The 26,897-nt window shown below is 34.6% G+C and overlaps 2 protein-coding genes across 2 annotated transcripts; one reads left to right on the top strand and one right to left on the bottom strand.

Moving 5' to 3' along the window:
- Nucleotides 1-399: 399 nt before the first annotated feature.
- Nucleotides 400-8,905, top strand: LOC132057340 (ABC transporter B family member 1). Its single transcript, XM_059449902.1, has 10 exons — nucleotides 400-875; nucleotides 963-1,017; nucleotides 1,193-1,368; nucleotides 1,483-1,683; nucleotides 1,819-2,078; nucleotides 2,484-2,800; nucleotides 3,143-3,366; nucleotides 5,249-5,622; nucleotides 6,169-6,883; nucleotides 7,472-8,905. The coding sequence occupies exons 1-10, from the start codon at nucleotides 456-458 to the stop codon at nucleotides 8,744-8,746; spliced, it is 4,017 nt and encodes a 1,338-aa protein (XP_059305885.1). The 5' UTR covers nucleotides 400-455; the 3' UTR covers nucleotides 8,747-8,905.
- Nucleotides 8,906-20,627: 11,722 nt separating this feature from the next.
- LOC132057339 (uncharacterized) lies at nucleotides 20,628-25,134 on the bottom strand. Its single transcript, XM_059449900.1, has 3 exons — nucleotides 24,912-25,134; nucleotides 24,140-24,202; nucleotides 20,628-21,022 (listed from the first exon to the last, which is right to left on the bottom strand). The coding sequence occupies exons 1-3, from the start codon at nucleotides 25,103-25,105 to the stop codon at nucleotides 20,917-20,919; spliced, it is 363 nt and encodes a 120-aa protein (XP_059305883.1). The 5' UTR covers nucleotides 25,106-25,134; the 3' UTR covers nucleotides 20,628-20,916.
- Nucleotides 25,135-26,897: the final 1,763 nt, after the last annotated feature.

The following is a 26,897-nucleotide window of genomic DNA, read 5'->3' as shown; positions in this document are numbered from 1 at the left end:
AGATTTTTTTTTCCCAATCCTTCAAATACTGAATTAGAAAAATGTGACTAGGAATACTAAAGGACTCATTTGGCCATGAGAATTTTTCACTTTTTTTCGAAAAACTTTTCATATTATTTAAAAATTAGCGTTTAGCCATTTGAAAAACACCTAAAAGCTCGTTTTTACTTTTTTTTTTCTTCATTTTTAATATATTCAAACAACTAAATATTTTTTATAAAATCTATAACCAAACACAACTTCAATTTTAAAATGTCAAATAAAGTGATATTTTTTTTTTTTTTTAAATTTTCATGGCCTAAGGCCTACTAAAAAAAATGGAGTAAGAAACAAGAGAAAATAATTAAAAAAAAAAAGTAGGAAAGAGAAGGGGAGAGATAAAAGGCCAAGTGTGGAAATAAAAAAACACTAGATAGTGTGGTGTGTGTTTTGTAAGTTTTATTAATTGCAAAGCAATGTCACAAGATTCTGAGGAGATAAAGACCATTGAACATTGGAAATGGTCTGAAATGCAAGGTCTTGAACTTGTTGTCTCTGAAGAAAACAATCACAACAACAGCAACAAAGAAAATTCAAGCAACCCCACAATAGAAAATAATCAAGAAACCAAACAAGAAACAAAAATGGAAGTTATTGAAGAAAATAAAGAAAGGAGTGATGTTGAAAAACCAAGTACACCACTACCTGCAGTTGGTTTTGGTGAACTTTTTAGATTTGCTGATAGTTTGGACTATGTATTAATGGCAATTGGTTCACTTGGTGCTTTTGTCCATGGTTGTTCTTTGCCTTTGTTTCTTAGATTCTTTGCTGATCTTGTTAATTCATTTGGCTCTTATGCTAATGATGTTGATAAGATGACTGAAGAAGTCTTAAAGGTAACCTCAAAAATCCCAATTTACACTTCATTTTTGAGAAAAAATTGATTCTTTTTTTTGATAATGGTTTGGTTTTGTGTTATGCAGTATGCATTTTACTTTCTTGTAGTAGGTGCTGCTATATGGGCATCTTCATGGGCAGGTAAAAAAAAATTCATAAAAATTGAATCTTTATTGCTTTTCAAGAATTGAGACTTCATTAAAAATTGAATCTTTATTGCTTTTCAAGAATTGGAACTTCATAAAAATTGAATCTTTATTGCTTTCAAGAATTGGTTTGAGGATTCTTTCTTGATGGGAATTTAATGGTTTTGCAGAAATATCATGTTGGATGTGGACTGGAGAGAGACAAACAACAAAGATGAGGATCAAATACTTAGAGGCAGCTTTAAACCAAGATATTTCATACTTTGATACAGAAGTTAGAACTTCTGATGTTGTTTCTGCAATTAACACTGATGCTGTAGTGGTCCAAGATGCCATTAGTGAGAAGGTAAACATATACTAAATGAACTTGATTTTTTTTTTTTTTTTTGGGAAAAATGGTGTGTAGTTCAAGGATCTGATTAGCCTTTTTTTGTCTCTCTCTTTTTGTGTTTTACTGCAGTTGGGTAATTTCATTCATTATATGGCTACATTTTTGTCTGGATTTGTTGTGGGATTTACAGCAGTGTGGCAACTAGCTCTTGTTACTCTTGCTGTAGTTCCTCTAATTGCGGTAATTGGTGCTATCTACACTATGACATCAGCCAAATTGTCAAGCAAAAGTCAAGAAGCACTTTCAAAGGCAGGCAACATTGTGGAACAGGTAAAAAGAAATATAAATATAATATACATAATCAATGTATAGGTTTTGTACTAATTTTGTGAAATTAAGCTCATTTTAGATGAAAATTCCTTTGCTTTTTGCTACTGTGGTTGCTGAATTGCATCTAATTTGCAGACAGTAGTTCAAATTCGGACGGTATTGGCGTTTGTTGGTGAGTCAAAAGCAATGCAAGCATACGCAGCAGCACTTAGAGTTTCTCAGAAGATTGGCTATAAAAGTGGATTTTCAAAAGGATTAGGACTTGGAGCTACATATTTTACTGTCTTCTGTTGTTATGCTCTTCTTTTATGGTATGGGGGCTATTTGGTTAGGCATCATTTCACCAATGGAGGACTTGCCATAGCAACAATGTTTGCTGTCATGATAGGTGGACTGTAAGTACTAATCTTTTGTACAAAAATATGTTGGATTTTTTTATTTTAAAAAAAAAGTTCAATTGCTTGAAAATTGTATCTTTATTGCTCTCAAGAATTTGGGACTTCATAAAAATTGAATCTTTGTTGCTCTCGAGAATTTTGGACTTCATAAAAATTGAATCTTTATATATTTCAAGAATTGGAACTCCATAAAGATTGAATCTTTATTGCTTTTGAAGAATTGGAACTTCATAAAAATTGAATCTTTATTGCTTTCAAGAATTGGTTTGAGATTTTTTTCTTGATGGGAATTAGATTCTTGTAATGGTTTTGCAGAGATAGATGGACTGTAAGTGCTAACCATTGTACAAAACTGTCATTTTTTTTTTTTGTTAAAAAAAGTTTTCTCCTTTCATTTGATAGGGCATTGGGACAATCTGCTCCTAGCATGAGTGCATTTGCAAAGGCTAGAGTTGCAGCTGCCAAGATTTTCCGGATCATCGATCACAAACCGAGCGTTGACAGAAACGCTAAAACGGGGTTGGAATTAGATACCGTTAGTGGCCAAGTAGAGCTTAAAAATGTTGAGTTCTCCTATCCGTCGAGGCCAGAAATTAAGATTCTCAACAATTTCAACCTCGTTGTTCCTGCTGGAAAGACCATCGCTTTAGTGGGAAGCAGTGGCTCCGGGAAAAGCACCGTGGTCTCCCTTATCGAAAGATTCTATGATCCCACCTCAGGTAGCACACAACTTTGCAACAATGACTTCATTATTGAATTTAATTTTTAGCCTGTGATGGGCAACTTTAATGAAATGTCTGGCAGTTGAAGTGAATTCATGTCTGAGTTTCATGAAGTCCATGTGTTCATGTGGAGACATGTTTTTGTATGAAAATCTCAGCTAATAATTAGGGCAAGTTACACATTTGGCTGGTTGGCCAAAAATAATTACATTGGCTAGCCGAATATACAAAACATATACCATCATTATACATTGATATACAAAATGTATACATCTACGGGCTATTATTTTGGTGGGAAGCTATTTATGTCAATTTCTCTAATGATTAGTCTGTATCCAGGACAACTTTTGCTTGATGGGAATGACATAAAGACACTGAAGTTAAAATGGCTAAGGCAGCAAATCGGGCTAGTGAGCCAAGAACCAGCACTTTTTGCTACAAGCATCAAAGAAAACATACTATTAGGGAGGCCAGATGCATCACAAATTGAGATTGAAGAAGCTGCTAGAGTTGCCAATGCCCATTCTTTCATAATCAAACTTCCTGAGGGGTTTGATACTCAGGTTAGCTCATTAAAAAAAGAATTTAGCAACTTTAGACTTAACTAATTATGCTGCATTGAAGATTTAGCAGATGCATCATTAAATGTTAAAATTTTCTTCTACATTCCATATGCTATATTTAATGTGTGACCATTTAATATAACTCATGATGGTCCCACCTATTTATGGAAGATGGATTGGATATTAGGTTGATGGTGGAGAGTGCCTTGAGCCCTAAAATAAAATAGACTAAAAGCTAGTTTGGCATTTATCTTGGTCCAACTGGGACCACTTGGGATATTATAAAGATTGGTAGGGGATGTGTGGGAAAATGATGCAAATTCAAAGTGGTTCTTACTCTTATAGCCTGTTTGGCCAAGCTTCCAAGATCTGCTTATTTTGAAAAGTAATTTTTTGTTAGAAGGTGGAGAGTTGCATTTGGTGTTTGGCTAATCAATTTGAAAAACACTTTCGCCAATATTGAGCAACAATTTGTGCTTGGCCAAGGTTCCAAAAGTGCTTCTATGAAAAAGTTATTTTTTTTAGCTTCTACTACTATTCAAAAACACTTGGGAGTATTTTTTTTTTTTTTTCCTGAAAGCTTGGCCAAACACTTCAACTCTCTAAAATAAGCATTTATTTTTTAAAAATAAGCACTTTTAGCTTCGGCCAAACAGGTTATTAAGATGTTGTTTTGCATGTGCTTTCATGTATCATGAGGGTTTCCTTAGTCAAAGGTAAAAAATCTTTTTTTTTGTCCATCTAAAGTATGACTTTAGCCTTAGGCAAGCCAAAAATTCAATGGTTGTGTTGAATGGTCAAAATTTTATGGCTTTGAAGGTACATTTGACTGTAAATCATTAACAAAGATGCTTTCATTAGTTGCATTTGTAGTGGTTTTCGTGCCTAAATTGTTTTTGTTTGGTCAACAAACAAACCTAACATTTTTTTAAATGAAGTCAATGTATGTAGGGGACTAGTCATTTCATTTAAGAAATAGGTAACATGGGGTTCTCAGTCAACAGTGCATGTGCAGGAACAAGTTTTATTTTATGTCTTCATGTGAGAACAAAAGACTTGTTTGTAATTTAGTAGTTGGAGAGGTGAGACCAGAAGATAGGTGCAATCAGAAAATCGTTAAAAATTTGAGGAAAAACATGTAGGGTTATCACTAGGATTAAAATAAGCCTGATATATCCACAAAATCAAATAAATAATTACTTGGAATTTATATAATTGAATGGGAAGTGTAACAAAGCTGGAGATAGTTATTGTGGTTTGCGAGCTATTGCACAGGAGCTGGGTTTCTGCTGTGCGCGGGGTAGCATTTGCGGGTTCCCATGTCATTAAAAAAAAAAAAAAAAAACTGGAGATAGTTACTAGAGTGTTACAACAGCCGTATTTTTCTGATTAATTTCACTTTAACCTTGATTTGTCTATATGGTGTTACTCCCTCCGTCCCGGTTTATGTGAAGCTGTTTGACTGGCACGGAGTTTAAGAAGCAAAGGAAGACTATTGAAACTTGTGGTCTAAAATAAGCCATATATATTTGTGCGGCTATAATTTTTTCATTAAGGGTAAAATAAAAAATTTAAAGTTAAGTCATTACTAATTATATTATGAAAAGATGTCATTCTTTTTGGGATTGACAAAAAAAGGAAAGAGCGTCACATAAATTGGGACGGAGGGTGTAATTAATCTGAGTGAAAAATGGAACTTGAGCTGCAATGCGTATGCTATTGATTAATTTTGGCAAGTACCTTTGCCTCTCTTGAGCCTTAAGATGGACGCGTGTGGCATATGAATCAATTCATAGTTTGTTTGTCCCCTAAATGATCAGAGGATTGACACTATCATTTTTCATACCTACAGAAAGTGAAAATGTGTATTTGGATATTGCAGGTAGGGGAGAGAGGATTGCAATTATCAGGTGGACAGAAGCAAAGGATTGCTATAGCGAGGGCCATGCTTAAAAACCCGGCCATCCTTCTTTTAGATGAGGCAACTAGTGCTTTAGACTCTGAATCGGAAAAGCTAGTGCAGGAGGCTCTAGACAGGTTCATGATTGGACGAACGACACTTGTAATTGCTCATCGCCTGTCTACTATCCGGAAGGCCGACCTGGTCGCTGTAATACAGCAAGGTAGTGTTTCTGAAATTGGAAGCCATGATGAGCTTATGTGTAAAGGAGAAAATGGTATGTATGCCAAGCTCATCAAAATGCAAGAAGCGGCTCATGAAACGGCTCTTAGTAATGCCAGAAAGAGCAGCGCGAGGTATCTATACACAGACAAATCTTCATTGGAGTTGCACCAGATAATAAATATTACACCTTAAAGTACAGACAAGAATCGTGTTTTTAGCCAAAATTGTCCCTCCTCTATCGGAGTAGGTCTATTTTTGTCCTTCAAATATAACCCTGAGCATCTTTAGTCCCTTAGGTTTGCTTAAGTTTAGCACCTTTTGTCCAACTAACAGCATGGATTACAAACTAACGGTGACTATCAAAAAACACTACTAAAATTGACCAGAAAAAACAACAGACTGGAAAACCGACCCACCAAGTCAGTCGTTTTTTTTTTTTTTTTTCCGCTCGATTTTTGCCGTGTTTTTTGGTAGCCACCGTTAGTTTCAAGTCCATTTTGTTAGTTGGACCAAATGTGCTCTACTTCAACAAACTTAAGGGACTAAAGATGCTTAGGGTTATATTTAAAGGACAAAAATAGACCTACTCCAGTAGATAAGCAATTTTAGCTATAAACTCACAAGAATCATAAAACTTGTGTCTTAATGCTCTTCAACTTTATTTTTTATTTTTGCAGGCCCTCAAGTGCAAGGAACTCTGTGAGCTCACCAATCATAACTAGAAACTCTTCCTATGGTCGATCACCTTACTCTCGCCGGTTATCCGACTTTTCTACCTCGGACTTCAGCCTCTCCCTTGATGCTGCATATTCTAGTTACCGACATGAAAAGCTTGCATTCAAGGATCAAGCTAGTTCGTTCGGCCGGCTTGCGAAAATGAATTCTCCTGAGTGGACTTATGCTTTAATTGGTTCCATAGGTTCTGTCATCTGTGGTTCGCTTAGTGCTTTCTTTGCGTACGTCCTGAGTGCTGTCCTTAGCGTGTACTACAATCCGGACCATGCTTACATGAGCAAACAAATCGCAAAATATTGCTATCTTTTGATTGGAGTTTCATCGGCTGCACTCATTTTCAATACTCTACAGCATTACTACTGGGATGTAGTGGGGGAGAATTTGACGAAACGGGTGAGAGAGAAAATGCTGGCGGCGGTGCTTAAAATGGAAATGGCGTGGTTCGATCAGGAAGAGAATGATAGTTCGAGAATTGCAGCCAGGCTGTCCCTGGATGCCAACAATGTTAGGTCAGCTATTGGGGATAGAATCTCTGTCATTATGCAGAACTCCGCTCTCATGGTAGTCGCGTGCACTGCTGGATTCGTATTGCAGTGGCGTCTGGCTCTCGTCCTCATTGCTGTCTTTCCCGTGGTTGTTGCTGCAACTGTTTTACAGGTGAGTTCACAGAAATTCAAATCAAGTCCCGCGGTGTAGTGCAGGAGGACCTAAAATGGAATTCAAACTAATTTCATTAAGACTCTTGTGGTTTAAATTACACACTCGTGAACTATGACTTATTCCAATTGAGCACCCGAACACATGAGTTGGTTCCTATTAGACACTTCCGGTTCAATTTTTTTAAACACTTTTGTGCGTATTGTCAAGCGGCTATTAGGTAGTTAAATTGATCACATAAAATTATCTTATCTGATCTCCTTTAATTATATATATGAAGCCTCAATTGGGGTAGGCCTAAGGTTTTACGGCTTATTAAGATTAATGCGTATGATTAAAAGTGGTGACATATTATAAGTGTTTAACTTAAGTATGTAATGACACTTGAGAACACACGCAAAACAATTTCCAACATTTGAACCGGAAGTGTCAAATAGAAACACTGTATCATGTGTTCAGGTGCTGAATCATAAGAGGACGTAGTTAGAGTGTTCAAATGAAATTTATTAACAACTTTAAGGGGCTGTCAATGTATTAAGCCTTAAATATTATGTTCTTTGTGTGCTGAATTGTTTGCATCTCCAACAGAAAATGTTCATGAAGGGATTCTCAGGAGACTTAGAAGCTGCTCATGCCAAAGCCACCCAACTTGCAGGAGAAGCTGTAGCTAATGTAAGAACAGTTGCTGCCTTCAATTCAGAAACAAAAATAGTCAACCTATTCGACTCCAGCCTCCAAATTCCACTTAGGCGCTGCTTCTGGAAGGGACAAATTGCAGGAAGTGGTTACGGGATTGCTCAATTTTTGCTTTATGCTTCCTACGCGCTTGGCCTTTGGTACGCCTCATGGCTTGTCAAGCATGGGATCTCTGACTTCTCGAAGACGATCCGTGTTTTCATGGTCCTCATGGTTTCTGCTAACGGTGCAGCTGAAACATTGACTTTAGCTCCCGACTTCATCAAGGGTGGCCAAGCGATGCGTTCAGTTTTCGAACTCCTCGACCGGAAAACAGAAGTCGAGCCTGATGATCCGGATGCCACTGCAGTGCCCGATCGTCTTCGTGGTGAAGTGGAATTTAAGCATGTGGACTTTTCATATCCCACTAGGCCCGACGTGTCAATTTTCCGTGATTTGAATCTACGTGCTCGAGCTGGAAAGACACTTGCACTTGTTGGACCGAGCGGGTGTGGAAAGAGCTCGGTCATTGCACTTATAGAGCGGTTTTACGAGCCGTCATCCGGGCGTGTCATCATCGACGGCAAGGATATTCGAAAGTACAACCTTAAATCTTTGAGAAGGCACATCGCAGTGGTCCCACAAGAACCTTGCCTCTTTGCTACCACCATCTATGAGAACATTGCTTATGGACACGAAACAGCAACCGAAGCTGAGATAACCGAAGCAGCAACATTGGCGAATGCCCACAAGTTCATATCTGCATTACCTAATGGCTACAAAACATTTGTCGGAGAAAGGGGAGTTCAATTGTCCGGTGGACAAAAGCAAAGAATCGCCATTGCTCGTGCTTTCCTAAGGAAAGCAGAGCTTATGCTGCTAGATGAAGCAACAAGTGCACTCGATGCAGAGTCCGAAAGATGTGTGCAAGAAGCGTTGGATCGTGCATGTGCAGGAAAGACCACGATCGTGGTTGCACATAGGCTATCCACAATCAGAAATGCGCATGTGATAGCGGTGATAGATGACGGGAAAGTGGCGGAACAAGGTTCTCATTCTCATCTGTTGAAAAACTACTCAGACGGGATTTATGCACGTATGATCCAACTACAAAGATTTAGTCACGGGGAAGCTGTGAATATGGTAACAGGCTCGACGTCTTCTGCACGTCCCAAGGAAGAAGATTGAGAAAAAACGCGAATTGAAGCTGAAAAAAATATCACCAGAAAGGAGTATACCGCGTGTAACGACCTTATTATTTTTTGGACTGCTAATTTCTTGTTCAATGTTTTTAGTATAGTATAGTATAATATGTGCATTAATCCAAAGTTTATATTTTTCCTTCAATCGTTACTCTTACTCATCCCTCAGTCATAGTAAACTTCATTTCCTTTTCTTAGTACTGCACCAAATTCAACTGAATTTAGTAGTAGAGTAGTAGTACAATGTAGGAAAGAAGAAAAGGGTGAGTGGTACATTTTACTATCTTTGTGGGGACTAATGCCTAATGTTCAATACTCATTAGGTACTCCATTAAAGGGTTAAATTATGACCTTGGATTACAAGTTTGAGCCATTAGCCAAGTGAACTAATTTTAGTATTCAAGTGGAGAAGGTTAGAGGGGCAGATTCATAATCCCCAGAGTTTCGACGGCGTTGGATGAAGGGCCAGACCGCGGAGAGTGAACTAAGTCTAGTATTTAAGTGGATAAGGGTGGAAAGGCAAATTGAGTTTCGAAGGATTTGGGTGACGAGGTGGACTTCTAATCCTTGAGTTTCGAAGGCTGCTGAGAGCCAACTACGTCCAGTATTTAAGTGGAGAAGGATAGAATGACAGACTCATTTTCCTCGTGTTTCTAAGGCTTAGGGTGAAAGGGCGGATTCATAATCCCTGAGTTTCAAAGTTGGCTTCAGACGGATTTCTCGATCATAAATAAAAATAAAGGTCAAAAGACTGACACATTACATGATTGATTGTCCTTCCTTAGCCAGAAAGTCCTCGTACATCTGGTTATGTCCCCTTTTATTGCAAGACAAATTCATCATAATGTTTGAAACAAGATACATTGTTATTCATTATTCATAACTTTGAAGAGACAAATTTTGGACGTGTTGTTTGTATCCCACTCCTGTCAATTCACCACCAAATCAGCCTAACTGGACCCTACTTAATTACTACTAATTGTTATAAACGGTAATTATGACAACCTTAATCAAGATTGTTAGACTTATGTGATCAATCACTTTATAAAAAGAGTGTTTGGTGTTGATTAATGAGCCTTTGAGACTGTTCAATAAATATGGGACCAAAAAATGTTGGATTTCCGACAAGATTATAAGTCATAATCCACGCCCAGATATGATTTTTGCAATTTTGGACCGTTTGATGTTGATGGTGTCCCTAGAAGGAGCATCTATCAAAGAATTCAAGCTCTCTGAACCGGCAATGTAAAAATTATTCGCACAATCAAATCAGTTAAAAGATAATTTCAGGCAACTTCATTTAATAGCAGTGATTGGTAATTTAGAATAAATGGTAAATAATTTGTTATAACATGTTTAACTACACTGATCAGTACTAGAAATTTACTATTTTCATACGATCCGACTCGTCTGAATGCCGAGGATTTCCGACAAATTTCAGGTAGGATTCGTTCTGATAATTATCCGTATATTTTGATTTTAATTCCTGTGATATATCATCAAAACATTTATCCTTCAATTATTTGGTCCCTTTATGTAGGATATATGTAATATTTAGACTAATTTTAGAAGTATTTATCCTCAAATATTAAGTAATGATACAAGTTTAACATAACACATGGGTATTAGATAGTGAAAAAGTTAATAATTTCAAAAATTTGTCAATAGACATAAGCAAACGGATCAAAAGTGCACATTTCAAGTAATTAGAAATTAAATGTGTTTAGTTAGACATCACGAAAACTACAATTAGAATTTACCACTAACTAACGGAATAACGGTCCTATTAACCCTAATGACATTGACTCATAAACTAGTTATTCTAACGTAAATAACTTGTCATAACAAATTAAATTACGCTGATAGTGTAAAATCGTTAATTACACTTTCAGTATACATAACTGATAAATCCATCTACGAAATAATATCTAAAGGTGATAGTGAAATGTGAAGTGGAAGAATGGGAAGGAAACAACATTATTGAGTTAGGGGGTTCACGTGGGTGAGTGGTTCCACATGAGAAAGAGAAAGCAACTTATAATTGAAGAAGTCTTATAGCAAAAGAAACAAAAACCAAACATGGTGAGATATATATAGGTCAAAAAACTTGTTTGGAGTATTGCATAATAATCATAATAATGGGGTTTTTCTGGTGGTGAGAGGTGCACGAGTGAAAAGTAAGCATAAAATGTGGCATTTAAAGTTTGACAAGGATAGTATATAATGCATTTTATCATGATGATGGCAATGGCATTATTTTCCTTGTAGCAAGGGCATTGGATGTGTATTGTTGATTTCAATGCATACATATGTAAATAAAATTTATCTTTTATTGAAAATTAAAAAATTTAAAATTTAAATAAAATACTAATTAATCAATACTATACCAACAAAATATTAGAAAAAATGGATTTATGTGATGATCGGTGGTGGTAATGGCTAACAATGGCTGTTGTGAGTGTTGACTAATGGTAGCAGGTAGTGGCGGAGTCAGGATTTTCATTAAAGCGTTTCAAGAACATAAAAGAGTAAACAAACGAAGAAGTCAAGGGGGTTCAACGTCTACTCTATGTACATAAAAAATAATTTTAACCTTATATATACAGGGTAACTTTCACCGAAGGGGGTTCGGGGTTCGGGTGAACCCCTAGCCACCACTTGGCTCCGCCCCTGGTAGCATGTGGTCGTGGTGATGGATTTTGAGAGTAGGTAATGATGATAGTGGCTAACAGTAGTGATTAACGATGACAATTAATAGTGGTGGGCAGCGGCAACAAGTACATAGTGAAAATGAATAGAGTACGTAGTGGTAAAATCTCTTCTCTTTGCGATATTTCTAATATGAATGGGTCTTACTAAAATCAAGATTTTGTTATAAGTCTTAATTATTTAGATCAAGTTAAACTTATTAAGTGATTGGAAAAGATAAATAACACTGTACTTAGTGATTGAGATCTAAATAATTAAGATTCTTAGTGATTGAGATCTAAATAATTAAGATTCTTACATAAATAATTAAAATTCAAACTTTTATATGAATCTAAGGGGGGGATAGAGATAGGTAGTGTGAGCTTACAAAATGCTAAAGTCAAAAGATAAGGACAAGAGTCAGAAGTAAAATCATTCAGTGTAAAACAAAGACTGTTAAAAAGGATGTAAGAAAAAAGAGACAGAGAGTTGAAGACAAGTTTGTATTAATTGCTCTGGCAGTGAAAATTAATTGATTGCATAGTTCTGTAGTCAACTGGTACTAGTATTCAGAGGGTTTTAAAATGAGAAATGGCCCCTGACAAAAACTCACTAGTATTTATATATATATGTTTGGACGTATAAAAAATTGATATTTAAAATAGTATAATAATTAACAAAAATAATGAGTATTTGGAAGTTAGAAATTTCTTAGCCTTTACATCCTTGCCTTTCGTCTAACTCTAGTTAATCTGCTTCTTTAACAGTTAAAATAGCTTGCTTCAAGAAGTACAATTACATTTTAGGATTACATTTTACAATTAATTGTTTTTTTTTAAGATTCAAATGTCCGAATCTAAATATATATTTGAATACTAAGAAGTATTAAGATGTGAATATGGAATAGCTTATATTGTTTATTTTCTCAACATCTCTGAATGTATAAAATTTATATTTAAAATAAATATAAAATTCAAATAAAATACTTCAATCAATACTTTTGTCAACAAAATATTAGCAAAATAGATTTTTATAGTAGTTAGTGGTGGTAATGACTAATGATAGTGATTGTGGGTGCTGACTGGTGGTGGTAGTAAGTGGTGATGGTGATGGTGACGGCTTCAATAGTAGTAGTGGCTGATAGTATTGCTTAATGATAGTTGATAGTGGTGATTATAGGTAGTGATAAAAATGAATGGAGCAGTGATAAAATGCTTTTTTTTTTTTTTTTTACAGAATTTCCAATATAATTAGCATCTTAATAATATCAAACTTTATTGTAGCCTTAATCATTTAGATTCATTAACTGGTTTTAAAAGGAAAAAAAGGCACTGCACTTAGAAGTACAAAATCACCTAAAAATGTAATACATGGCAAAGTCAAAAGTGACCACAAGAGTTAGAACTAAAATCATTCATTAAAATACAAGACTGTTATAAAAGATATAAGAAAAAGAGACAGAGAGTTGAAGACAAGTTTATATTCAGTAGTCAAGTGGTAGTAGAATTCAGAGAAATTTGAAGCCAAAAAGATGAAGTATTCTGAGAAATGCTCACTGCCAAAAGAAACAACTCATTATTTTTGACTTATTCAAATGGATCATTTAAATCCTAAAGTAGAAGAAAGCTATGAAATACAAACAAAATTTACGTCATATAGTGTTGTAAAAAGCATTGGACACTTTGTTTTTTTTCCTATCAATGATGATAACTCACTTGTAGTTTTTGGACCGATTAATTTCAATTGGCGTACACGTTTGGAACTCCAACAGTATGAACTCAGCCTCTCTATCTTTCTCTCAAATTGAAACACTTAGCGTGTTTGTAATAGAGTTGAACTTTTGTAATAGAGTTGAACTTTGTGCACCAAATCGAAAGGGGGAGGTGCACAAAGTAACTGATTTAGAATCGTCCTTTAAGTAGTAGCTGAAGTATATACGTTTTTATAAGTTTAGTCTCTTAGGGATAAACTTCAAGACTGAAGTTGAAAAAATACGTCTAAGGTTATACAAAGTTTACACGTTTATGGATCTGAAGTTAGGCTTTGTGCAAGAAAACTTCAAATATTATTATATGAAGTTTGTTTTGACGGTCTCAAACTTATCTGAAGTTTGGCTTGACATTCCATTACTTCAAGACTCTTTCAAATTTTGATAATTTATTCATTTCATTTCACTGGTGGATTCTCCATTTCATTTCACTCGTGGTACCTCATCCATTTAATCTTTCTAAATTAATTTATTCATCCACTTTCATGGTACCTCAATTTAATTTATTTCTTTTAGTTCAAAACTGATTCAAATTAATAGAAATTTAAGGAGTTTCAAAATACAATATCCAAAACAATCAGACAAAAGTAAAATTACATACGATTATCACATCACGATAATTGCCATTGAATTTCTGTTAACCGAACAAAATCTCTGAAAAAGAATTGGACTCAGTATTTGAACTTAAATAGTTTTTTTGTAATAGAGTTGAAATCGTGACAAGTAATTACGTGTAGCGAGTTTACTCTTTGAATCAAAGCTCTAACTGCAGGGGTGAAGCTACCATAAAAAGTAAGGTTCGGCATAACTCAGTAATTTTGATCCAAATCTTGTACATTTATTAACAAAATTCTTTTAATATGCTTATATAAACTTTAGATTTTATAAACTTCAAATTCTGGATCATCCTTGGCTGCGGCTAACACAAAAAGCTACACATTTGATTGTAACTTATTTTTCTTCTTCTTGTGATAACGTTTATGTGCGTATTCTGGTCTTAGCACTCACGCCTCTGCTACTTTGTACTCTTTTTATAATACCTGTTACATTTTCTATACAACTAGAAAAAACCAAACATCTTCTACCCCACATTGGTACTACTAAGATAGTTGCATAAAATACATAGGTTAATGCACCCAAATTGGTACACTTAAATTGGTCCAACTTAAAAAAGAAAAAATAATAGTAATATAAATCCAACTTCGCATCTTTACAAAAAACTAGATATGAGATTATTTCTTTGAATTGGCTGTAATAGAATGCTTTCATTGTCTAAAATACAAATAAAAAACACACAAATAATCAGCCCTAAGGGTAAAAACTTACCCGCACGGGGTGTTTACACCCAATGTAGTTAAGTTAACCATAGAGGACACTCTAAAGTTTATTAGGAGTCTTATTTTAAATAAAGAAAATTAAAAAAGGCAATAAATACTAATTAACCTAAAAGGAAGCAAAATCATACTAGCTATCAAACGTATAAAGACTTAGGGCTGCCACCAACCTCTTCTTTCTTTAATTTCCTGAACGTCTTCTTACGTATTTCATTAATTTCCTACACTTATTCTTCATGGTAATCTTTCATAAAAGATGATTGTATTTGTTAATCTTTAGATGTGTGATATGGAGGGTATATAAAGGTAAGTGTTTTTGTTATAAGGTTAAAATGGTTAAAAAAAAATTCAAAGTTATATCTAGTATTGACCGAGAGTCGGAAGAATCTCATCTTACATGGTGAGATTTTTTATTTTTTATTTTAAACAAGAAAAACAAATTGGTTGAAAAAGTAGTTGACTTCCAACGACAAAGCCCTTGAACAGAATATAAAAAAATAATAATAAAAAAAACACTAAAAATTGAGCAGTATGAATATTCAAAAAAGTTAATCCACATACGCCAAGACAGTTACAGATGGTAGCAATTACGTTGCTGTTAAAGTTGTGATTTGCAAGATTGTTATGTTATTTAAATTTTATTTATATTTAAGATATGTGCAAAATATATGGTTGTTAACTATGGTTAAATATTAATAATTGTAGTTAAAAAAAAGTGACACGTGTCATTCGTTTATTGATTGGGCGTAAACACCCGGTGCGGGCAACTTTTTTTTTTGCGACGGGTCCTCCTTTTTATGATAATGGTGTTTGGCGTCGTTGTGAGCAGCTTAGTTATTTTATCGGGTATTTGCTATCTTTGAGACACTGAATTACTGCACACCCATTAATCTTTATGATGGTTGTGCCCTGATTAGCGATTGTTTCACCGGGTATCTATTATATCCCGCTAATACAATTACCCCTAGTTGCCTGCTATCACTACTAAAAAAATCTTCATTTTCTCACTAATTTCCCATTGAAAAATATTCAGTATTTTCCACTGAATGTCGGTGGGAAACATTGAAAAAGTAGTGTTTTCGCACAGAAAAATTATGAAGTTTCTCAGCGTTTCAGTTGGAACCTATATCCCATCATGCGTTTTTTGGTTCGGTGGGAATGAAGTGGGAAAATTATATTTTATAACACAAATTTTCCACGGCGGAAAAACACTAAGTTTCTAGTGGTGTACCTCCGTAGGAAAATAATGTTATTCAGAATCTTGTACATTTCTTGATGCTCTCTACAATTTTCGGCTATAAGAAGATGGACAGAATTTGAAAAAATATATAATGTTGATTATAAATCTTATTAAGATATAAATTAAATAAAATAATACGAAATCCTAAACAATTTTGATTTCCCACAACTATGACTTGTCTTCCAACAATCTACCACCAACACAAGTGTCAGATTACTATGAATCATTTTTCTTATGATGATAGTGTCCGGAAAAGTTATTTTCCCCCACTTTAACTATCTCCATGATGATATATAAAATTACGTAAGGTAAGGCTCTAGCTAGGACCTAATGACCTACGATTACCGAGTAAATATACAAAGTCTGTTTATCAGAAAGAATATGCCACTTTAGCCAAGTGGATTGAAAAGGCAATTCAACGAACTCAAATTGCAGAATTATTTCAGCTGATTAATGACCTTGTCTCACTTGTGAATATAGAAGATTTGTCATACATGGTTTAAGAATGAATTTTAAGGTTCTTTAGATGAACAGACAATTAGCTACACATTTGATCACAAAAAGCTACACATTTGATTGTAACTTATTTTTCTTCTTCTTGTGATAACGTTTATGTGCATATTCTGGTCTTAGCGCTCACGCCTCTGCTACTTAGAAGAAGGATGTGGAGTCTCTTTTTATAATACCTGTTACATTTTCTATACAACTAGAAAAAACCAAACATCTTCTACCCCACATTGGTACTACTAATGGATAGTTGCATAAAATACATAGGTTAATGCACCCAAATTGGTACACTGACAAAAATTGGTCCAACTTAAAAAAAGAAAAATAATAGTAATATAAATCAACTTCGAGAGAAGATCATTGTACTTCCGATAGAAAACTAGATATGAGATTATTTCTTTGAATTGGCTGTAATAGAATGCTTTCATAATCTAAAATACAAAACAAAAACACACAAATGATCAGCCGTTAGGGTAAAAATTTACCAAGCTTTAGATAAAGCGATGTGTGAATAGTAGCCGGTTTGACCCCGGGCTAAAGTGACAATCTAAAAGTTTATTAGGAGACTTTATTTTAAATAAAGAAAATTAAAAAAAGGCAGTAAATACATAATTAACCTAAAAAGGTTTTTAAGTAAAATCATACTAGCTATTAAACGTATAAAGACTTAGGGCTGTGGGGAACCGTGGAAAGAAGATTCTTCTTTCTTTAATTTCCTGAACGTCTTCTTACGTATTTCATTAATTTCCTACACTTATTCTTCATGGTAATCTTTCATAAAAGATGATTGTATTTGTTAATCATTTTTAGATGTGTGAAAAATATGGAGGGATATATAAAGGTATATGTGTTTTTTGTTATAAGTGTTTTAAAATGGCTTATGATGAAAAAAATTCATTTATATAGTTATATCTAGTATTGACCGAGAGTCGGAAGAATCTCATCTTACATGGTGAGATTTTTTTAAAGAATTTTATAGTTTAAACAAGAAAAAACAGTGGCCATTTGGTGATGCCAAAAAAAGTAGTTGACTTCCATTGTTAATCGTACAAAGCTTTTCCATTTTGAGGAGAATATAAAAAAAAACGGAAAAAAAAAACACTAAAAATCCCAAAAAGGCCCGTTATGAATATTCAAAAAAGTTAATCCATTGTATGTTCTTTATTTCTAGTTCAAATTGAGTTCGGATGAAAGTTCTAAAATTTAAGATGGTGGAATAAGCATCGGATTTATTAGACAACGGAAAAGTCCATAAAAAATTAGAGATCATTGCAAGATATAATATCTATGTTATTTCGGTATTTTATTAATAGTATATTTGAAGAAAAAAAGCAATTTAATATGTTTCCCAGAGGACATATATAAATACTAGAATTGTTAATTCGATAAAGTTAAATATTCACCAAAGAGAATATATTAGCTCCGGAGTGACCCCTGACTTGTGCCATAATGAAAGCTGACACGAATGAGAAGAGACATGTCGTGGTGATGCGATAGGCGTAAGCATCTCGTTAGACGCGCGAAAATCCTTCAGAAAACAAACGGATTTTTTTTTTTTAAACTTTCTAACGGACCTAAATTTTTGATAAGGATAATGGTGTTTAAGAGCTAAGGGAGGATGTGGAGACTTTAATTGTGTATGACCATAACCACAATGGAATAAACCGTTATCAAGCAGGTTATACCACGATTATTTATCGGGAATTAAAATAAGCGTGAGATTCTTGCACGGATGTTTGAGAGTGGCCTTGGGGTGTCCGTGTACCGGTTCGGATCGGAGGAGTAATGCGAGGGTGTGCGTCGCCGCCCATATCGGTTGGGGTCGGTAATCTTTCTGATGGGTCTGCCCCGATTACCGGAGTTCGGATTGTTTCACGGAAATGGGCATATCTATTATATCCCGCTAATACAATTACTGTAATTTGGGGCTCTTCGGCCCCGCAGTTCCATGCCGCCGCCACCACTAAAAAAATCTCCATTTTCTCACTAATTTCGGGATGAGGAACGAAAAATTGCTTCGGTGTTGTTCGTTTGATTATTCGGTGGGTTGAAACATCTGAAAAGTAGTGTTTTCGCACGCGAATAGGTTATGAAGTTTTCTCGGTCCGTTTTTCAGTGATGCTTGATAAGAGGTGTAATCTATTTCCCATCATGCGTTTTTGACTCGGTCGGTGGGAATGAAGTTTTAAAATTATATTTTATCAGAAACGACTTGAGATGTTGACGATGGAGAGACATTGGGAAATTCTCCGTTTGTGTGTTAGACAAATCATACTAAGTTTCTAGTTATCTTGGTGTGTACCTATTCCATAGGAAAATAATGTTATAAATCAGAATCTTGTACATTTCTTGATGCGTTTTCTCAATTTTCGGAGGAATAATAAGAAGATGGACTTGCGTGAATTTGAAAAAATATATAATGTCTGATTATGGGAACAAGATTTTTGATGTTAAGATATGAAAGAAATGGAGATGGAAATAAAAGAAAGAATACGGGAAGAGGGGCGGCTAGGGTGCGGAAGAGGGAGGATGCAATTTGCTAGAAATTTACCATGAAAGAAGTTATTTCCCCCACATTCATGACAATCTCAACAGTGATATTCCTAAACAATCTACCACCAACTAGGACCAATGACCTAGATTAGCTAAATATACAAATCATAAATAGCAAATATACACTAATATATATTGACATATATTCTAACACTAATTACACGCACTTTAACTATTCCATCGGATACTTGTTATCTCTAGCTCTAACCGGTACCGAGTTACTGCACGTCTGTTTATCAGAAAGAAATGCCACTTTAGCCGAGTGGATTGAGTCGGCAATTCAATGAACTCAAATTGCAGAATTATTTCAGCTGATTAATGACCTTGTCTCACTTATGAATATGGGAAATTTGTCATACATGGATTAAGAATGAATTTTAAGATTCTGTATATGAACAGACAATTAGCTTTTGAGGAAGAGTTGGACGAAAAGAATTGCAAATGATAAAATGAAGGAAAGAGGAAAAAATCAACGATGGTTGTGGTGTAGTAGTACTACTTCATCCTTAACCAAGGTCTCGAGTTTGAGTTTTCTTGGGTAGCTGAAGTTACCATTGTTGGAGGGGCAGTGCTCCGGATTAGTTGGGCCGTCACCGGAGTGCGAAAATCTGGGATGAAAAATCTCAAAAAAAAAAAAAAAGGAAAAAGAATGTGCCAGATCAATTACCTAGTATGAAAATTCAAAGCTATAAATGTCACTTTTTCTACGGAAGCAAAAATGATGAAATTTTGAAATATGTTATAGAGCCCGTTTGGATTAGCTAAAAAAAGTGGTTTTTAAGCATAAGTAAGCTTGGTCTTTTTAAACGAAAATTATTTTTTATTAAAAGATTATATTTGAATAAATGTGTTTAATACGTTTTTAGAGAAAAAATGATTGAAATTTTGAAATATAAAGGATAAAAGGGTAAAGTTGTTGGTCACCAAAATAGGATTTAAGCCAAAAAAAAAAAAAATTGGGGTTGAGCAACTTTTTAATTTTGGCTTATTTTAAGCACTTTTTAATTTAATTTAAGTTATTTTCTATTTTACCAAACACTCAAATAAGTTAAAAATGACTTATAAAATTTGGTTTTTGACGATTTATAAGCCCTCAGCAGGCTCATAGTTTCTACATAAACATAGATCCTCAAACTTGGCGTTGCGAGTATGCCCTCCAACTTTGGGTGTTACAAAATGATCTCTCTTTGTCGATTGAACGCTCCAAAATTAAATTCAAAATTTATGTGTCACGTCAATCGGATATTTGTGTTTACGTCTTTCAACTTTATACAATGTCTCTTGTCATTTTCAAAATTGAAAAGCATCTTGTCGATTGGCCAAGCGGTTTAAAGACATGTTTATATAGTACGCCTTTAATGCCTTTAAAAGATAGCGTTTTGTTGAACCGTACAACTTTATAGCAACTTGAATGATTTTCAGTTTCATGTTTGAAGAATCGACATTGAAAATCCTAGACAGATACCGTAGAAAATCTATTCTCACCGGTGTACTCCTTTTTGTAGAGAGCAGAGAAGTTCATCAAACTGTGTAAATCTATTTAATATGCAATTTGCATAAATTTCGATTTTATGTCTGAAAAGTCCAATGGAAATGTTGATGGGATTGGTTGTGCTTCAAGCTTTCAATCAGTAGAATAGAAGCCATACATTTTAATAACCAAACTTAGCACCAAATTTAGGTAAGACATCTGATAAGAAGGATCAAACGTCATTCTAGTTTTTTTTTTTTTTTTTTTTTTTTTTTTTTTAAAAAAAAAAAAAAAAAAAAAAAAAGATGAATAACTGTTCTTTCAGCATTTAGCTATCACAATCCAAATTGAATATATCCTTCGACATAGAAATTAAATGGTTCTTTAAGCAGTCTGTGGTTCCATACAACAGAAACAAAACATAGGCCACTAACTAGCATCATCTCAGTGAATCTTGGCCAAACATAAAACGCCGAATCTAAGTATCTCTAAACTTGCTATACTGAGAGAGACAGAGAGATGGCTCCACAGCTAAAGTTTCAAAGTGCAATGGAACTCTACCGGTGCCAAATGAGACAAACAGGACAAGGGAAGCTCAACTCATTGACATTAGTTTTGGACCATTGTCTGGCATGCCCATTCCAGCAGCTAAGTCAGCATCAAGTTGGGTATGCGGTTTAGGGCCCATCATTATTTTCACACTGCAGCAACAAAACTATTCAGGTAAATATACAAGGTTTGCACCTTCACAGACTACCAACTATAATCACTAAAAATCATGGATTCACAATTCATTAGTGAAATTTGTATGCTGATGCTTCGAATTGAATGCTTCTAGCTGAAAAAAGAACATTCTAATTTCTTTACAGCCAAATCAAATGAATCTGTACTAACGCACCAACTCAGTTTACAACTTATAATGTAATCACCTATGTTGCTCGGACTCGGTGTCGAGTGTCGGATATGGGTACGGATCTAGAGGTCGGATTCGGCATAATCTAAATTTTAAGATTCGGGGGTACGGATACGGGTGCGGGGATTCGGCTAAAATAATTCAAAATTATAAGAAAAATAACTAAATCTATGCCTAGAAATAAAAAACAAAAATAATTTTTTATAGTTATGTTTCATTTATAATTAAATATTAATTTTTAATTAACTTAAAACTCTTCTAGATACAATAAGTGTCCACTCTTCAAGAGCTCTCCGTTTCTTTCTATTTGGCCTCAAATTTTTTCTCAGATTGGTCCATGGATTTGGTCAAAGTATCCAATGTCGTTTGACCAGATCCGACACGAATCCGGTGTCGGTGTCGTGTCGGACACGGGTGCGGCAGCAAAAGTGAAGGGTCCGAGCAACATAGGTAATCACCACATTACCATCTAAAAGTATGTTTCTGTCACATTTATGATTTTAAGATGTCCCAATGAAATAAAATCCTCCAATGTAAAGATTGTCTGTAATATTGCACACCCAAACTGCTGGTTGATAAGTTCAAGTATTTTAAGAAAGGATGTTCAAGACTTTGCACATTATTTAACACCAGTATTTCTTTTCTCCATTCACTTGCAAGAAGCTAAGCTATTCCTTCAAACCTACTCTTGCAAGTGTGTAAGACTGCAGAGGCTCTACAATGGATATGATCTCTAGTAGTGTTTGTAGCCCCCATGCAGTCAAAACCAACAGCCTAGAATAAAAAGGTCACTTGCGACAAAGCAAATACTGCTGTCAAAATTACAAGAAGAAATTCTTCTACAGTGCAAACAGAATAGTACTATTATTCTACTAATTTCATTAGTAACATACAGTGAACTATCTAGACAACCAGCTGGTACTATTTTTTAGCAAAGATTATAGTTCAACAGTAAACTGTCGGGTATGCCATACATGCAGAAAAGATAGTCTTCAGTTCTATATAACCCTAAAAGCAAGTCTCTGATGGTCCTAGACTCCTAAAACATCATGGTCCTTGCAAATCACACCATTACATATATGTATGTCCAAGAGATTTAACGGCGCAAAATGCAAAAATCAAGACAGTCCAGGACCATGTCTTATTTGAATGCTTTTGAGCTTGTTTAGTTGTTGTTAGGCATGCTTTCCACCCTTCCCTAGTTTGTGAGTTCAAAATTAATTTTAAAGGATGAGCCTTTGGTGATGTCTTGGGGAACTACAGTTTGAACTTTACTGGGTTTGTTATACTTTCTGATAAGGAACGCTATGAAAGATAGACAAAAAGGCCATTATACATTCCCATGCTTTAAAAAGGGTCCATATTTGCTCAAAGCCTTAGTTGGATTTTATCAAGGAGGTCTACTTTCTATCCTCCTCCACTTGGCCTAGGTATATGGAAACACATCAGGGCCATGTTGAATTTCTTTTCACACAATTCAACTATAAAAGTGGGGACGGTAGGAAGGCAAGATTTTGGTAGGTTATCTGGCACGGTAGTTCTCCTCTTAAGGATGTGTTTCCACATTTATACAGTTTCACAGCATCCAAAGCAGTCGTAATTTTTACTAAAGACGAGCATGGTTCACTTATCACTTTCAGAAGGACTCTACGTGATTGGAATTGGATCCAGCTTCTCCCACATCTGATTTTCTCACTTGGAAAGGTCGAACCCAAAAGGGCTTTTTATCTGTTTAAACATGTTACACTATCTTTGCCCAAACCCCACTCTCCAGTACACAATCCCAATATCACCTTTTCTTGCTGGTGCCTTAATAACAGAAGTTGCTCCTTACCGATTAAAAAAGGAGGTCCGCTTCCTGTTATGATGTTTAAGGCATTTCCCTTCAACCTTCTTATTCTCTCTAGAAGAATGATGTGCCTTATACAGACGGAATATCACTAGGTCTACATTTCTTTGTTATAACAATGGGGTTAAGGCCAATTGGCACACAACTAGACTATTCCACCGGTCTCTCATATCTCTGATTTGCATAGGTACTTGGTAGCTATGTGCATATAAGCTTAGGCAGACGGAAAGAAATCCCCAAGTACTTTTTTTTTTTTTTTTTGGTGTGTTGGAATTTAGACCCTAGAGTCCCATGGCTCTCACTCACTTCATTGATTGTAGCCACGACGACCCTTAGGTGTACTAGGCCTACATCTAACTGAAACACCTTTTTTAGCTACTAATATCCTTCATGCATAAATAATTTTGACTTCAACTAGAACAACCTCAACACCCATACCATCATCTCCAACTAGAAAAGTTTAGGGGTCTTCCCAAACAGTCTCCTCGACCCTCATATGTCAGAAAACAAGTTCAAATCACACATGCACCATCGCTTGTAACTATTACACTTTGGTATCAGTTCCTTCACATATATATTTTCTCTAGAAAGACCACAAACCTTATATATCCGTCTCCAAATGTTAAAAGTCAAGAATACATCATTACCTCAAAAATAAAGTTAAAGTACGCTTCTAGGCTCTCTACAATTACTTTGCCCCCCACAAACAGCTAGTTTATATTCACAACAGGCACAATAACACCCTTCTCTAGCCGCTACCCAAATAAAAATTGTTCAGCCATGAGGGAAAAAGTGGATGTGAGGACTCTAAGTCAAGGAAATCAAAACCTAAGCAACAATTATTTTAAATGTATTTTAGCATTTAAGCTCCATTACCTCACAGTAATATATTTTTAAAAAAAAATTACAACTCCTATCCTCACCTAACTTGAATTTATCTCACATATTCATCAGATAATAAATCAATATTTAATCAACTCCATACACACACAAAAAAAAAAGTATTCTTTATCCCAATTATTTAAGAATTAAGCTAAAATCAATTAAAAATCTTACCGCTTCCTGTGCTTCTTCGTCTTGAAATGCTCGTCCCTCACCGTAACATTCGCAAAATATCGACTAAACACATAAAACAAAAAAAAGTCAAGAATTTTAGTTTTCTTTAATAAAAGGGAAATTTTCAAAAATATACAGCCCAACATAAAATATTACGCCACGTATCAATCTAGTATAAAAGACGCTTATACACAAATATGGAACTACACCGGGTAACAAACTCAAAATATGGGCTAAAGCGTGTAAATAGAAGTGTAAAATTCAGTAAAATTTAGGCAACAAACAACTTGCACTTTGTCGTTGTTTAAAAATTTGAGGGAAAACATTTTCCCGTTCAACAACAACACACCAACACATTCCCAACCTAAGTTTCTTGGACTCTCCAAAAATGCTGCCGCACCCGTATCGGATCCTCCAAAGATAACTACTTTTGGAGAATCCGACACGCACCCGTCGATATTTTTGAAGAGTCCGAGCAACATAGTTCCCAACCCACCCACTCCCTACCTTCCTACCCTACCCCCCCCCCCCCCCCTCCCTGCCTACCCCCATCACTAGAAGTTGCACTTCGAATTCAAAAACCTCATAGTGTCTTGCTTTAAACATATGCAAATTTATTTAAGCAACAAACTATTTTTCTGGAGCCTAAGAAATTAGTTTTTACATTACTTGCAGTATAAAGGTGTTAATACACAAATATGAGCTAAAATCAGGTAACATAACTCAAAGTATGGAGTAAATATTTTCAAAGAAGTGTGTTTGTGTATATTACTCGCAGTGAATACAGTAGTATTGACCCATTCCAGGTAAATCTTCATCAAGAGGCAACTCTTTCCTTTGATCTTCAGGTTTTTTCAACTCATCGTAAACGACGTCGTCACCGTTTACAAGAAACTTTGTACGCCGATATTGCTTGTGAGAGTATCTTCTCTTCTTTACACTCCTGTGCGGACACTTTCCTCCCATTTTTTTTTTTTTTTTTTTGAAGAGAATTGAAACCCTAATATTGATTCCTTATATATAGTTATCTCAGCAACGGCGTCGTATTAGTCTCATTAGATTTTCACCTCGGTGGCTTGGTTCATAATAAATGTTGTGTTTTAAATTTCAGTAATGTACAATCCAGCATATAATTACATTTGTGTAGATATATTTTTAAATTACACTTGTATTGACACTTTTTGACGGTATACAATATTATACAGTGATATACAACTTTATATACCTATTGTATACAATATATAAACCTTATATAAAAGTGTATAATAATATACGGGTAAATATTTTCTTTCAATTTGTTTGAACGTTTATTTCCTTTTTATCCGTACAAAATAAAATGTCTTTATAATTTGGAAACAAATTTACTTTATATGATTCTCCTTCCAAACTACACAAATTTTCAAGGCTTATACCATAAGTTTCAAAATTCCTTTTTCTTAAATGTGAGAAAATGATGATTTTAGTCAAATGAGTTAGCTTCATATAAATTGAAATGGAGGGAGTATAAAACTAGTATATAATATTATACAAACTTATACAAGAGGGGTTTATACATAATGTACAAGGGGTGTTTATAGGTTGTACAGTGGTGGAGGAGCTAGTAGCTATTATACAAACTTATACAAGAGGTGTTTATACAAGGGGTTTATACATAATGTACAAGGGGTGTTTATAGGTTGTGGAGATGAAGGAGGAAGGAAAAAACAGTAGGGTGAAAAAGTGGCTATAGCTGGTAATAAAAAAAAGGGGGCTAAAATGGGTAAATATTTTGCCATAATTGGCATACAGTGTTACTTCCCCTTTTCATTTTGGCTCGAAACACGTTCACTTACATAATTAAAAAGGAATTGGAAAAAATAGGAAATATCTACACACTTTAGCTCATATTTTGAATTTTTTATCCAATTTAGCCCATATTTGTGTATAAATTCTTTTATACACTTTTATACAAGGTTGACACATTATGTATAATGCTTTCCTCTAAGTATAATGTTGTATAAAATTGTATAAGCTGAAAATATGGCTACATGGTGTAATATTTTATGTTGGGCTATATTTTTGAAAATATCCCTTTATTTCCTTCCAAATTAACCCCTATTTAGATAATTAAGTTTTTATGTAATCAAAAAACTATATTAATTAGGTAGTAGTATTTAATTAAGGGTAAATTAGTTAAAATATCAATTTTTTTTAAGAGTTGGTATTTTCTTAAAGGATGTGCTAAAGGCTAAGTATACACTTATTTTGAACCAGATGGAGTAATTATTTAAGCAAAGAAAAAATAGAGATTTTAGCTCATACTTCATATGTATGCAAGTTTCATCTTATAATTGTTTTTCAGTTGGGGATAATTAAAATTAATATTCTACAGTTGCTTTGATACTTAATAATATTACATTATTATTCTAATCTTACAATTATTACTACATTAATTAATTTGATTAAACAAAAATATCTCGCCATATATTAAAACTTGATAAGTGATGGAACACAGAGTAACAATAAATGATAGTAGTAAAAGACTTTATATAATTTATAATCGACCATAGTCCATACTTTGGACTGTAGAGTGTATCTAAATTTTAATTATGAACAAGCATTTGAAATTCTCCAGACCCCACTTTGTGGGATTTCACTGGATATGTTGTTGTCGTTGAGAATTTGAGAAAACTTAAAACATGAATGTCATAGCCCATTGAAATACATTTTCAATAGATAACAAAATACTACTACACTATACATTACATGTCGTAGTAAG

This window comes from Lycium ferocissimum, chromosome 5, assembly GCF_029784015.1.
Source record: "Lycium ferocissimum isolate CSIRO_LF1 chromosome 5, AGI_CSIRO_Lferr_CH_V1, whole genome shotgun sequence".
NCBI lineage: Eukaryota > Viridiplantae > Streptophyta > Magnoliopsida > Solanales > Solanaceae > Lycium > Lycium ferocissimum.
Note: the sequence above shows the minus strand (reverse complement) of the source record. Positions and strands in the feature narration are given on the sequence as shown.